At 37.7% G+C, this 13534-nt stretch overlaps 1 protein-coding gene across 2 annotated transcripts in view; it reads left to right on the top strand.

The window, feature by feature from the left end:
- The window catches only part of EEIG2 (EEIG family member 2), a 100387-nt gene that overhangs the window by 39079 nt on the left and 47774 nt on the right, over positions 1-13534 (top strand). For both annotated transcript variants that reach the window (XR_008418291.1, XM_019457693.2), the window contains exon 2: positions 9890-10010. Coding sequence is in view for 1 of the 2 variants with exons in the window: in XM_019457693.2 (XP_019313238.2) it covers positions 9890-10010 (121 nt within the window). In the remaining variant the exon portion in view is untranslated. The remainder of the gene's footprint in view (positions 1-9889; positions 10011-13534) is intronic.

The raw sequence follows: 13534 nt of genomic DNA, 5'->3' as shown, positions 1-13534 counted from the left end.
TCTACTAATTTTGTTGAAAGTCTTTATCATGAGTGGATGTTGAATTTTGTGATGGTTTCTCTGCATCTACTCAGATGATCATGTGGTTTTTCATCTTTCACTCTTTTACTGTTGTTTATCACAGTGATTTGCATAGATTGATCCTTGTAATGTGTTGTTAATTCAGTTTGCTAGTATTTTATTGGGAATTTTTGCATCTGTACTCATCAAGGATATTGGCCTTTAGCTTTCTCTTTTTGTGGTGTCTTTGGCTTTGGTATCAGATTGATGCTGGCTTCAAAATGAATTTCAAAGTGATCTCTCTTCTATTTTTTTGGAAGAGTTTAAGAAGGATTGTATTAATTCTCCTTTGAAAGTTTGGTAGAATTCACCCAAGAAGCTGTCTGGTCCTGGTCTTTTTGTTGTTGTGTTCAAAAGTTTTTGATTCATGATTCAGTCTCCTTATTTATTATTGGTCTCTTCAAGTTTTCTGTTTCTTCTTGATTCAGGTTTAGTAAATTGTATGCTTTTAGGACTTTATTGAGTTCTAGGGTACCCAGCTTGTTAGCATATAATTGTTCATTATAGTCCCTTGTTTCTTTTTATTTCTGAAATATCTGTTGTAATGTTTCCTTTTTCATTTCTGATTTTATTTGACTTTTTTTTTCTTAGTCTAGCTATGGGTTCTTTGATTTTGTTTACTTTTTTCAAAAAGTCACCTCTTATTTTTGTTGATTTTTTTCTGTTCTTTGATTTATGTTTGATTTATGTTATATTTATCTTTATTATTTTCTCCTTTCTACTAACTTTGGGCTTAGCTTGTTCTTTTTCTAGTTTGGAGGTGTAAAGTTAGGTTGTTTAAGATCTTTCTTCTTTCTTAAAGTATTTATTGCTATAAACCTCCCTATTAGTACTGCATGGATTGCTACAATCCATAAGTTATGGTATGTTGTGTTTTAGTTTACATTTGTCTTGAGATTGTTTTTAAATTCTCTTTCAATTTCCTCTTTGACTCAGGGTCATTGTTTAGTTTTCATGTATGAATTAATTTTCCCACTTTTTTTTTCTTTTAGTTTATTTATTTAAATTCAAGTTGGTTAACATATAGTATAGTATTGGTTTCACAAGTAGAACCCAGTGATTCATCATTTACATATAACACCCAGTGCTCATCCCAACAAGTGCCCTCCTTAATGCCCGTCACCCATTTAGCCCATTCCCCCACCCATCTTCTCTCCAGCAACCCTCAATTTGTTCTCTGTATTTAAGAATATTTTATGGTTTGGGGCACCTGGGTGGCTCAGTTGGTTAAGTGTCTGACTTCAGCTCAGGTCTTGATCTCACAGTTCATGAGTTCAAGCCCCACATCAGGCTCTGTGCTAACAACTCAGAGCCTGGAACCTGCCTCACATTCTGTGTCTCCCTCTCTCTCTCTGCCTCTCCCCTGCTCATGTGTTGTGTGTGTGTCTCAAAAATAAATAAACATTAAAAAAAATTTTTAAAGAATCTTTTATGGTTTGCCTCCGTCTCTGTTTTTATTTTTCCTTCCCTTCCCCATGTGTTCATCTGTTTTGTTTTGTTTTGTTTTTGTTTGTTTGTTAATTTTGAGAGAGTGTGTGTGATTAGGGGAGGGGCAGAGAGAGAGAGAGAATCCCAAGCAAGCCCCACACCCAGCACAGAACCCAGTGTGGGGCTTGATTCCATGATTGTGAGATCATGACCTGAGCAGAAATCAAGAGTTGGACGCTTAACTGACTGAGCCACCCAAGTGTCCTTCATCTGTTTTGTTTGTTAAATTCCACATATGAGTGAAATAATATGATATTTGTCTTTCTCTGACTGACTTATTTTACTTAGCATAACACACTCTAGTTTCACACATATTGTTATACATGGCAAAATTTCATTCTTTTTGATCACCACGTAGTATTCCATTGTGTATATATATACCACATCTTCTTTATCAATTCATCTGTCAATGGACATTTGGGCTCTTTCCATAATTTGGCTATTGTTGCTAGCACTGCTGTAAACATTGGGGTGCATGTGTCCCTTTGAGTCAGCATTTTTGCATCCTTTGAATAAATACCTAGTATTGCAATTGCTGGGTAGTAGGGTAATTCTATTTTTAATCTTTTGAAGAACCTCCATACTATTTTCCAGAGTGACTGCGCAAGTGTGCATTCTCACCAACAGTGCAAAAGCGTTCCCCTTTCTCATCCTTGCCAACATCTATTGTCTCCTGAATTTTAATTTTAGCCATTCTGACAGGTGTGAGGTAGTATCTCATTGTGGTTTTGATTTGTATTTCTCTGATGATGAGTGATGTTGAACATCTTTTCATGTGTGTGTTAGCCATCTGCATGTTTTCTTTGGAAAAGTGTCTATGTTTAATTTTCATGTATTAATGAATTTTCCCATCTTATTGTTACTGATTTCTAGTTTCATTCCTTATGGTTGGAAAATATTTTTTTTAATGGTTATTTATTTTTGAGAGACAGAGTGCAAGTGAGGGAGGGGCAGAGAGAGAGGGAGACACAGAATCCGAATCCGAAGCAGGCTCCAGGCTCTGAGCTGTCAGCACAGAGCTCGATGTGGGGTTCAAACTCACAGACTGCAACATCATGTCCTGAGCTGAAGTTGGATGCTTAACTGACTGAGCCACCTAGGCGCCCCTGGAGAAGATATTTGTAATGATTTAGATCTTCTTAAAATTTGTTTACTTATTTTGTGACCTAACATGTAATCTGCTCTAAAGAATGTTCCATGTACACTTGAGGAAAAAAAAATATATTCTTCTGCTGATGGGTAAAAAGTTCTGTATATGTCTTTAAGGTCCATTTGGTCTATGGTGTTGTTCAGTTCTGCTGTTTCCTTACTGATTTTCTGTCTGGATGATCTATTTATTATAGGTCCCCGTATAGAGTGGAGTATTGAAATCTCCTACTATTATTATATTGTTTATTTCTCCCTTCAGATCTGTCAATATTTACTTTATATATTGAGGTGCTTTGATGTTGGGTGCATTTACATTTATAATTGTTATATCTTCCTGCTGAATTGACTCTGTTATCATTAAATAATGACCTCATCTTTGTTTTTGACTTAAAGTCTATTTTGTCTGATATAAATATAGCCACCTCTGCTGTCTTTTGGCTACCATTTGCATAGGATATCTTTCTCTACCTTTTCACTTTCAGTCCATGTGTATACTTAAATCTAAAGTGAGTCTCTTATAGCCAGCATACAGTTGGGTCTTGTTTGGGGTTTTGTTTTTGTATTACCTATGCAGACATTCTGTACCTTTTGGGGAGTTTAGTTCATTTACATTTAAAGTAATTATTAATAAGTAAAGACTTACTATGGCCATTTGGTTCATTGTTTTCTGTTTTTATGGTTCTTTTCTCTCTTGCTGTCTTCTTATATGACTTGCTGATTTTTTGGTAGTGATATACTTTGATTCTTTATCTTTTTTGTATTTGCTGTAGATTTTTTTCTTTGTGGTTACCATGAGGCTTGCATAAAACTTCTCATAACAGTCTGTTCTTTAAGTTCAATTGCCTACCAAAACTTGACACTTCTATGTCCCCCCAACAGATTTTGTTATTGATGTCAGAATTTACTTTTTTTTACCGTATGTATCTATTAACAAATTTTTGTGGTTGTAGTTATTCTTAATATTTTTCATCATTTAACTTTTATACTAGTGTTAAAAGTGACTTATGCACCATTATTACAATATTATATTATTCTGAATTTGTTGATCTTTACCTTTACCAGTGAGATTTATACTTCCATATAGTTTCTTGTTGTTGTTTAGTGTCATTTGATTTCAATTTGAAAAACTGTTTTGCGCTTGTTGTAAGGCAAGTCTAATGGTGACAAACTTACTCAGTTTTATATAAGAAGGTCTTTATTTCTCTTTCATTTTAAAGGACAGTTTTTCCAGGTATAGTATTCTTGGTCGGCAGTTTTGTATTTCAGTCCTTTGACTATATCATCTCACTCTTTCCTGACCTGCAAAGTTTCTGCTGAGAAATCCTCCTTAGTTTTATGAGGGTTCCCTTGTATATGACAAGTTGGTTTTTTCTTGCTGCCTCCAAAATTCTCTCTGTCTTTAACTTTTGATAATTTAATTGTCATGTGTCTTGCTGTAGAACTCTTCATGTTCAACCTATTTGAGGTCTTTTAGGCTTCATGAATCTGGATATTTATTTACCCAGATTTAGGGAATTTTCAGCCATTATTTATTTTTTAAAATTCTTTTTAATGTTTATGTTTGAGAGAGAGAGAGAGACAGAGTGTGAGTGGAGGAGGGGCAGAGAGAGAGAGAGACACAGAATCCAAAGCAGGCTTCAGGCTCTGAGCTGTCAGCACAGAGCCCGACGCAGGGCTTGAACTCACAGACTGTGAGAGCATGACCTGAGCTGAAGTTGGATGCCCAACCGACTGAGCCACCCAGGCGCCCTCATTATTTCTTTAAATAAGTTTTCTGCCCCTTTGTCTTTCTCTTCTCCTTCTAGAACTCCCGTAATGCATATGTTGGTTCTTTTGATGCTTTCCTGTAAGTCTCAGAGGTTCTCTTCACTTTCTTGTTCTTTTCTTTTTGTTCCTCCAAATAGGTACTTTCAACGGACCTGTTTTCAAGCTTACTGATTCTTTCTTTTGCTTGATCAAATATACTATTGAAGCTCACTGTTGAATTTTTCAGTTCAGACCTTACGTGCGTCAGCTCCAGACTTTTTCTTTTTTATAGTTTCTCTTCATTGAACTTCTCCTTTTGTTCATGTATTACTTTCCTGATTTTGTTTTCATTGTCTGTCAGTGTTGTCTTGCAGCTCATTGAACTGCTTTAAGATGATTATTTTGAATTCTTTGTCAAGCAGTCTTTGGGTCTCCATTTCTTCAGATTTGGTTACTGGAGCTTTATTAATTAGTTTCCTTTGGAGAAATGAAACCAATTATATTAGTTTCTATTGTTTTTGAGAGGATATAGTCTGGGTACCTCATTTTCCACTGTCTCACTCTACAGAATAATTTTATTTTTTTAAGAGTTTTTTTTTTTTTTAAGTTTACTTTGAGAGAGACAAACAGTGCAAGTGCAGGAGGGGCAGGGAGAGAGGGAAAGAGAAAAAATCTCAAGCAGGCTCTGTGCTGCCAATGCAGAGCCTGGTGTGGGGCTCAAACCCACAAAGCCACAAGATCATGACCTGAGCCAAAAGCAAGAGTCAGATGCTTAACCGACTGAGCCACCTAGGTGCCCCCAGAATAATTTTAAATGAGGGGCAAGGGTGTCTGGGTGGCTCAGTCAGTTAAGTGTCTAGCTCTTGATCTCTGATTACAGTTCATGGAATCAAGCCCACCTCAAGCTCTGTGTTGATAGCTGGATCCTGCTTGGGATTCTCTCTCCCTCCTTCTCTCTCTGCCCCTCTCCTACTTGTTCTCCCTAAATAAATAAGTAAACATTAAATGAAGAGAACAGGACTCTGGGATTCCTGAGCACCTACCACAATGTGTAACATTTGAACTCTGCAGATTCTGTTATTTGGACATGATTGGTCGTAGGCTCTATTAGGATTTAGTTAGCTGTATATAACAAAGTCCAAAGTAAGCACTTTAAATAATAAAACTTAAGAACTTTGAAGGGAGACCATCCAGGGCACATGATTATTTGGACCCATTTTCCTTTGTCTCTGTGTACCACTGTCACATGGCTTTTCCTTCAGGTAGCCTTGTGGCCCAATATGGCTATTGACATTCTTACCATCATCATGACATTTTCCAGGCAGAGGAAGGAAAGAGGCGTAAAAAGACACAAAGCAATTACCTTTCCTGTGCCTTTACAGAAGTCATATCAGATAACCTTCAGTTATATCTTATTGGTTTCTAATAAGCACATCTCTAGCTGTAAGAGAAATGGGAAGGTGCAGTCTTTTAAATGGACACATTGCCATTCTAAATAAAATCATGTTTCTGTTTTTAAGGAAGAGAAGAGACTGCATATTGAATAAGCAACTGGCAGTCCCTGTCACATATGCACCTGGGCAAACCATTTTACTAGTTTAACTAGTCACACTGATGGACAACCATCCTGTTGGACAAAGGTCAAAGGCCTAAAGCTTTACCTAGAGACTAGAAGTACTAGGTGGAAATTGCCAGTGAGTAGGTAGATATATGAATCCAAGGACCAAAGGCAAAGACTTTAGGTTTGTATGTTCTTAGTATACACATAGTAACTAAGGCCGTAAGAGTGAAAAGAAAAGAAAGCTAAGAATGTAGAACCTTAGTGAACATCAATATTTTAAGGAGGCAGAAGTAGAAAGTGAAAAGAAATAATCACAGAAATAGAAAGGGACTAGAGTATTTCAAGAATGTATAAGAGGAGTCAACTACTATGCTAAAAACAAGAGCCAATTAGATTTAGCAACTAGCCGCTCACTAGTAAGTGGTTTCAGTAGAGTTCTGGAGGATAGAGGCCTTCTTAAGGGAGATTGAAAAGTAACTGAGAAATGACGAAATGGAAAATGTCTACACTATAGGCAGTTCTTCAAATTCTAGTTCCAACCCTTTTTAGCTGAGTGACCTTGGACAATCATTTAATTACCCCTTATCCTCATTCTTTTATCTGTAAAATGGACCTTATGGTACCTTCCTCATAAGTTGTTTTGAGGATTAAATGACTTAATATATGTGAGGTATTTGCAACAATGCCTGGTGTGTAACAAGCACTCATAAATGTTGTCATTGTTGTCATCATCGTCATTAGTATGATCTTCAAGGAGCTTGGATCTGAAGGGAAAGAGTGGTAGTAAGTAGGTGGGAACAGAGGGTTATGGAGGTGTATTTTTTCCTTTAAGATTCAATGTCACATATTTTATGAAAACATATTCTCCATCTCTGTTCTACACCATAACTTCAGTTATCTGCCCAAATTTATGATGCTCTGCTGTTTTTTAATCTCTCCCCAGACCCACAAGACTTCATGTGGCCTTCCTCTAATCTCTAGATAAACTAGATCTGTATTTCTTGTAAATACTCCCTTCCTGCTTGTTTGTTTTTTAAGACAAACACAGAGTTCACTTGACTTCTTTTATTTATTATTTATTTATTTATTTTGAGAGAGAGAGTGAGCAAGTGTGTGTAGGAGGCAGAAAGAGAGGGAGAGAGACTCCCTCTCAAGCAGACTCCATACTGCCAGCACAGAGTCCAATGTGGGGATCGAACTCACAAACCATGAGATCATGACCTGAGCCAACACCAAGAGTCAGACACTTAACTGAGCCACCCAGGTGCCCTGACTTCCTTTATTTTTATTACTCAGGCTAAAACTGCCCATTTGTGTAACTGATAGCATATACTATTTGGTATGTAAAGTCTGCTGCCTTATAAGGTGTTTTAAACTAGATAAAGATCTAAAGATGTGTTTCTGTAATTAGTATTGTTGAGGAATTATTATTATTTCATAAACAAATGAAAAGTAGAACATAAACAAAGTTTTAGAGTTTTGCAGTTAGTATTAATGGACTTTTTGTACATATGACATAATTTCTAGAATAACTGTCTGAATAACACTTTAAGATACCTTCAGTTTTGGTTTTTTTAGGCAGTTAGGGGAAAAATAGCTTGCAGTGTTACATACTCTTGTTCTCATTTTCAGATTTTCCAGTACTTGACACTGTGGGTTTTTTTAAGTTTATTTATTTTGAGAGAGAGAGTGCACTTGTGCACAAGTGGGGGAGGGACAGAGAGAGAGGCAGAGAGAGATGGAGAGAGAGAATCCCAAGCAGGCTCCATACTGTCAACGTGAAGTCTGATGTGGGGCTCCAACTCATGAACTGTGAGATCATGGCCAGAGACAAAATCAAGAGTCAGACACTTAAACAACTGAACCACCCAGGCACTCGATTGACAGTGTTTCTTAATTTGTTGATTTGGTTTTTATTTTAACAAAGTTATAAATGCATATAGTTTAGAGTCTAACTTCTGTGGACATACTGTAGAAAACTGCAATCCCTAATCATTTACCCATTTCCCACATGGTCTGACAGGGAAAGAGCCAGTGGAATAAACATGCCACCTTCTGTCTCCTACCCTCTATCCTGGTGTTTGTCCCTTTACTACATTCAGTGACAGAGTGCAAGTGAGCCTGGTTGATGTAGTCCCTAAAGACCAGGATCCTGGGCCACAGAGAAGAGTAGAGTGGATATGGAATGACAAATAGAATATTAAGCACAATAGTTTTGATTTCCATGAGTACTTTTTAGCTCTCTATATACCCTGCTTTATAGCATCCTATTCTTTTATGGTAGATGCAGTTTCTGTCTCTCTGAGACTTTTTTTTCTTCTTCCAGTATAGATTTGGTTGCCTTTTTGCTATTCATTTTGGTCTCAGTTTGTTCATATTAAGAGTCTTTCCTCAAGTGCTTGCTCATATTTAACTATGAGGCAGCAAAAGTTGCTCAGCAGCTTTGTATATGTGGAGAGTGTTCATTGACTCAGGTATTTACTGTAGATTGAGCAGACAGAGCAATTTTGTCACCATCAACATACATCTCATTAGAGCTTTTCTTTGGGGCTGGTTGTAATTCCCCAGAGATTGTTCTTCCTATATCTTATTAAAGAATATATTCTAGGGGTGCCTGGGTGGCTCAGTCGGTTGAGCGCCGACTTCGGCTCAGGTCACGATCTCGCAGTCCGTGAGTTCGAGCCCCGCATCGTGCCCCTGTGCTGACAGCTCAGAGCCCGGAGCCTGTTTCAGATACTGTGTCTCCCTCTCTCTGACCCTCCCCCGTTCATGCTCTGTCTCTCTCTGTCTCAAAAATAAATAAAACGTTAAAGAATATATTCTGAGGAGCCAGGTTAGGGGACAAAGGTTGGAAGTCTCAGCATTCAGTAAGTTATCTTTCATCTTGTGTACCCCCCCACCAACCCCCCACTCAATATGATCATGTTGTGGTGCCATTTTCAATACCTGCCCTCAAGTCAGGTAGTACAGAGATCCCCCTGTTTTACCTCATCAGGAAAATAAATCTGTCTTCTGTAGGAGTCAGGAAGATCTGAGGGTCTCTTTCTAAAACACCTTTCAGTCAGTTCTTCTGCCATTTGTCTCTCCTTCATTCTACTTCATCACAAGCCTAAGATACCTGCTCTTGGCTTCACTATTAACTAGCTTAATGTTCAGCTTTCTTGGATTTGCTAAATCACTATCACTTCCTCATCCCTGGTCGTTTATTTTTGTCTCCTTTCTGATTCTCTTTGTCCTTGCTAAATGATGCCTTAAAAATTAACATAGAATGTTTTGGAGAGGGAACAGAGGTTAATACATGCCCTCAACTTGAAATCTGTAAAAGTTTTTATGTAATTTTTTTTTAAGTTAAATACAGGGATTTTTTTTTTTTAATATTGCCTCTGATTCCTGATATGTTAATGATCTCAGTGACAGGAACAACCAAGTTCCTTGAAGCACAACATATTCCTTTACAGGAGTAAAACTGTAACAGCAGTTTATTTCAGAATAACTATTTGTTTATATTTCTGTCTCTCATACTGTCAACTATAAGCCCTCCAAGGTTAGGAATGTGGTCATTCTCATCTTCATATTTCAAACACCTAGCACATGGCCAGCACACCTAAAATAGGCATGTATTATGTGCTGAATGAATGAGTAGTGAAGTTTCAATTTATATTGATTAAATTGATAAGTAATTTCACTTTTAAGCTTCTGTGGATAATTAAAACTAGAGATTTTCAGATCACATTGTTAAGATTTGTTTTCTTCATGTTTCCAAATACGGTGTTTTACTTTACCACTTCTGCATTACAGACCTGAGTGAAAGAGTGTGTGCGCTTTTTTTAATCTGTCATCAATAGTAATTTCTTGTGTGTTTTTTTTTTTTTTTTGTTCCCTCAGGGAAGTGGTGCAGGCAAACTGTGTTCACTGGAGAAAGAAGTTCTCATTTATGTGCAAAATGAGTGCAAGTGCCACCACAGGCATCCTGGATCCTTGTATCTACAGAGTATCTGTGAGGAAGGTATAAAAATAGCCTATTACGTCTCCCCTTTCAGAAACCATAATTAGTTCCATAGTCAGCTCTACTTTATTCAGCTCTACTTTATTGTTGGAACTGCTCTATGTAATTTCACTTCACACTTGCAGCAGTAATTTAAATTAGTGTGACAAATACGATTTTTAAAATCTGAAGTTATAAATTATTATACAGGAACCTTATCTCACCATCATTATACATTTAAGTGTTAACCCTATTTGAATATTTGCAGGGGGTGGCTATATATATATATTTATATTCCCATTCATTGAATTTCTCTTTGTTAGGCATTGTTTTTAGGGACTTTACATATATTATGTCTAAGAATAACCCTGAAAATGGGTGTCATTTTTTTCCACTTTCAGCAAAACTGAGGCTCAGAAAGGCTGTCAATTGCCCAAATTCACACAGCTAGTAAATGGCAAACTGAGGACTCAAACACACATCTTTCTAATTCCAAGGCCATGTTTTATTTTTTACATCATTTCCTTTCCACATATTAGGTTGAGACATGTTACAAATAATCTACAAAGATGATAATCTCAGATGGTTCAACCTAATATATATAAAAACATGTGATCCTACTTTTTTGGGGTGAAAAGAGGGAATCCATTTGTCACCACTACGGGTGAATTAAACTGCTGGCTTTAAAACCTAACCTTTATGGGGCACCTGGGTGGCTCAGTCAGTTAAGTGTCCGACTTCGGCTCAGGTCATGACCTCACAGTCTGTGAGTTTGAGCCCTGCGTCAGGCTCTGTGCTGACAGCTCAGAGCCTGGAACCTGCTTCAGATTCTGTGTCTTCCTCTTTTTCTCTGCCCCTCCCCTGTTTGCGCGCGAGCGCTCTCTCTCTCTTTTTCAAAAATAAGTAAACATTAAAAAATAATAATAACCTTTATGTTCCACTTTATATAAATTGTTTAAATTACCAAAATAATACATATACATGTTCAAAAATTAGAGAAGGCCTTGGAATGAAAAGCAAGAGTCCCTTGCCTTGTTCTTTTCCACCCCAGTCTTGTGTTCTCCTTTATCAAATAAAAAGTTGTACTTTTAACCTTATTCTGCTTTTTGAATGAACTGATAGCACTATGTTTTGTGTGGCTATGTTTTAAATTCTTATATTGCTTAATCTACTCATTTATGATAGAACAAAAATACATGTATACATTTGTAGATTTTAAGCCTTTACTGAAAACAGATCTCTAAACAGTCTGACTTGGAGCACAATAATTGCACAGAGGCTTCCCTAAAGGAAGTATAGTTCAGTGACAGGATGTGTGTCATCATAGTGATCTGGGTTTGAATCCCAGATATGCCACTTACTCACTGTGAGACCTTAGGCAGTTTTCCTGACTTAGTAAAAATCAGTTTCCTCATCCAAATTAAGGGTATAATTTCTTTGTCTAGAAGTTACAGGGGTTAACCAAGATGTAATTAAGCATCCTACCATCTTCTCTTTCTACTTTAATTATTGCTGTGGCTCTTATATTGAAACCTTTACTAAATGGGTTCTAGTCATGATTTTTGAAAGGTGACCAGTTAATCTTTCAATTTTAATAAAAAGAAAACATATAACCAGTTTAGAGTAAAGCATAACTGCTAATTAAAAACAGTGTCTATTACCAAAACACTTTTTTTTTTTTTTTTTTTTTTTTGGTAATTTGAGGTAAAACTTGTTCATCTGAAATCAGTTCCTCAGACTATGATGGTTTGGTGTAGGGGTGCCTGAGTGGCTCAGTCAGTTAAGTGTCTGACTCTTGATTTCAGCTCAGGTCATGATCTCACCACTCGTGGGTTCAAGCAGGGTGTTGGGCTCTGCGCTGAGCATGAAGCCTGCTTGGGGTTCTGTCTCTTCTTCTTTCTCTGCCCCTCTTCCACTGGCATGCACTCGCTCTCAAATATTTTTTTAATGATGTTTAGTGTATCACGGTACGTATGTTAAGCTGCTGAAGCAGAAAGCCAACTACACAATAACTTAGACAAGATAGAAATGTATGTCTGTCTTGGGTAATAGCCAAGGGGTCCAGGACTACTAGAGTAGCTCTGCCATCTTCACCACATGGTGCCCATTTTTAGATCCAAGGGAATCACTCCAGTCTCGTTGTCTTTCATCCAGTGAAAAAAAGAGAAGAAGCCACATGAGAATTAAAGTAAGAACCCATAAAGAAAAATTAGTAAACTCATCTATATGAACATTTTCTGCATTGCAAAAAATACCTTAAGGGGGGAAAAAAAAAAACTTAGGGGCGTCTGGGTGGCTCAGTCAGTTGAGTATCCGACTTTGGCTCAGGTCATGATCCTGCTGTTTGTGGGTTAGAGCCCCATGTTGGGCTCTGTGCTGACAGCTCAGAGCCTGGAGCCTGCTTCCGATTCTGTGTCTCCTGGGGCGCCTGGGTGGCTCAGTCGGTTGAGCTACTGTGGCTCAGGTCATGATCTCACGGTTTGTGAGTTCGAGCCCCGCATCGAGCTCTGTGCTGACAGCTCAGAGCCTGGAGCCTGCTTCTGATTCTGTGTCTCCCTCTCTCTCTCTGCCCTTCTCCCACTCATGCTGTGCCTCTCTCTGTCTCAGAAATAAATAAACATTAAAAAATTTTTTTAAAAATATTCTGTGTCTCCTTCTCTCTCTGACCCACCCCCACTCACACTCTGTCTCTCTCCTTCAAAAATAAATAAACATTAAAAAAAATACATACATACATACATACATACATACTTAAGTAGGGGGCGCCTGGATGGTTCAGTCAGTTAAGTGTCCAACTTTTAGTTTTGGCTCAGGTCATGATCTCACAGTTCGTGGGATCAAGCCCCTAGCCAGGCTCCATGCTGGCAATACAAGGCCTGCCTGGGATTCTGTCTCTCCCTCTCTCTCTGCCCCTCCCCTGCTCATGTGCTCTCTTTCCCTCTCTCTCTCTCAAATAAGTAAACATTTTAAAAATACCTTAAGCAAAGTCATAAATTAGGGGAAAACGTCCAAACCATGTCAGAGGACTAATTTCCTTGGTATGGAAAGAGTTCCTTCAAATAAATCAAAAATAAAAGATCAATAATCCTTTAGAAAAACAGGCAAGAGGAGGAAAATATATTTCACAAAAAAGGAAAATATAAATAGCTTTCAAACATATAAAAAATTAATCTCACTCATATAGTAAAGCTACAAATAAAGCATCCTTTTTTACCTATAAATTTAACAACAACCCAAAAGGTTGATAATGCTCTCTGCTGCCTAGGACACAGGGAAGCCATCCATCACCTGTCAACAAATATGTGAGTTCCTACAAAGTGTCAGGTACTATTCTAGGCACTTAAAGGACCGTAGTGAACTGGAATGAGTTCCTGCCCTCAAGGACTCTATTTTCTGGTTGGAGCTGGGGGGAAGAGTGGTAGGAAAGACAGAGTAAACATGTAACCAAATAAGATTGTTTGAGATGGTGATAAGTGTTGTATATAAAATACAATAAGAGGGGCGCCTGGGTGGCTCAGTCGGTTAGGCGGCCGACTTCGGCTCAG

The sequence above is a fragment of the Panthera pardus genome, unplaced genomic scaffold (genome assembly GCF_024362965.1).
Source record: "Panthera pardus isolate Hobbes unplaced genomic scaffold, ASM2436296v1 HiC_scaffold_11, whole genome shotgun sequence".
Classification (NCBI taxonomy): domain Eukaryota; kingdom Metazoa; phylum Chordata; class Mammalia; order Carnivora; family Felidae; genus Panthera; species Panthera pardus.
This window is presented reverse-complemented; position numbering and strand designations above follow the sequence as displayed.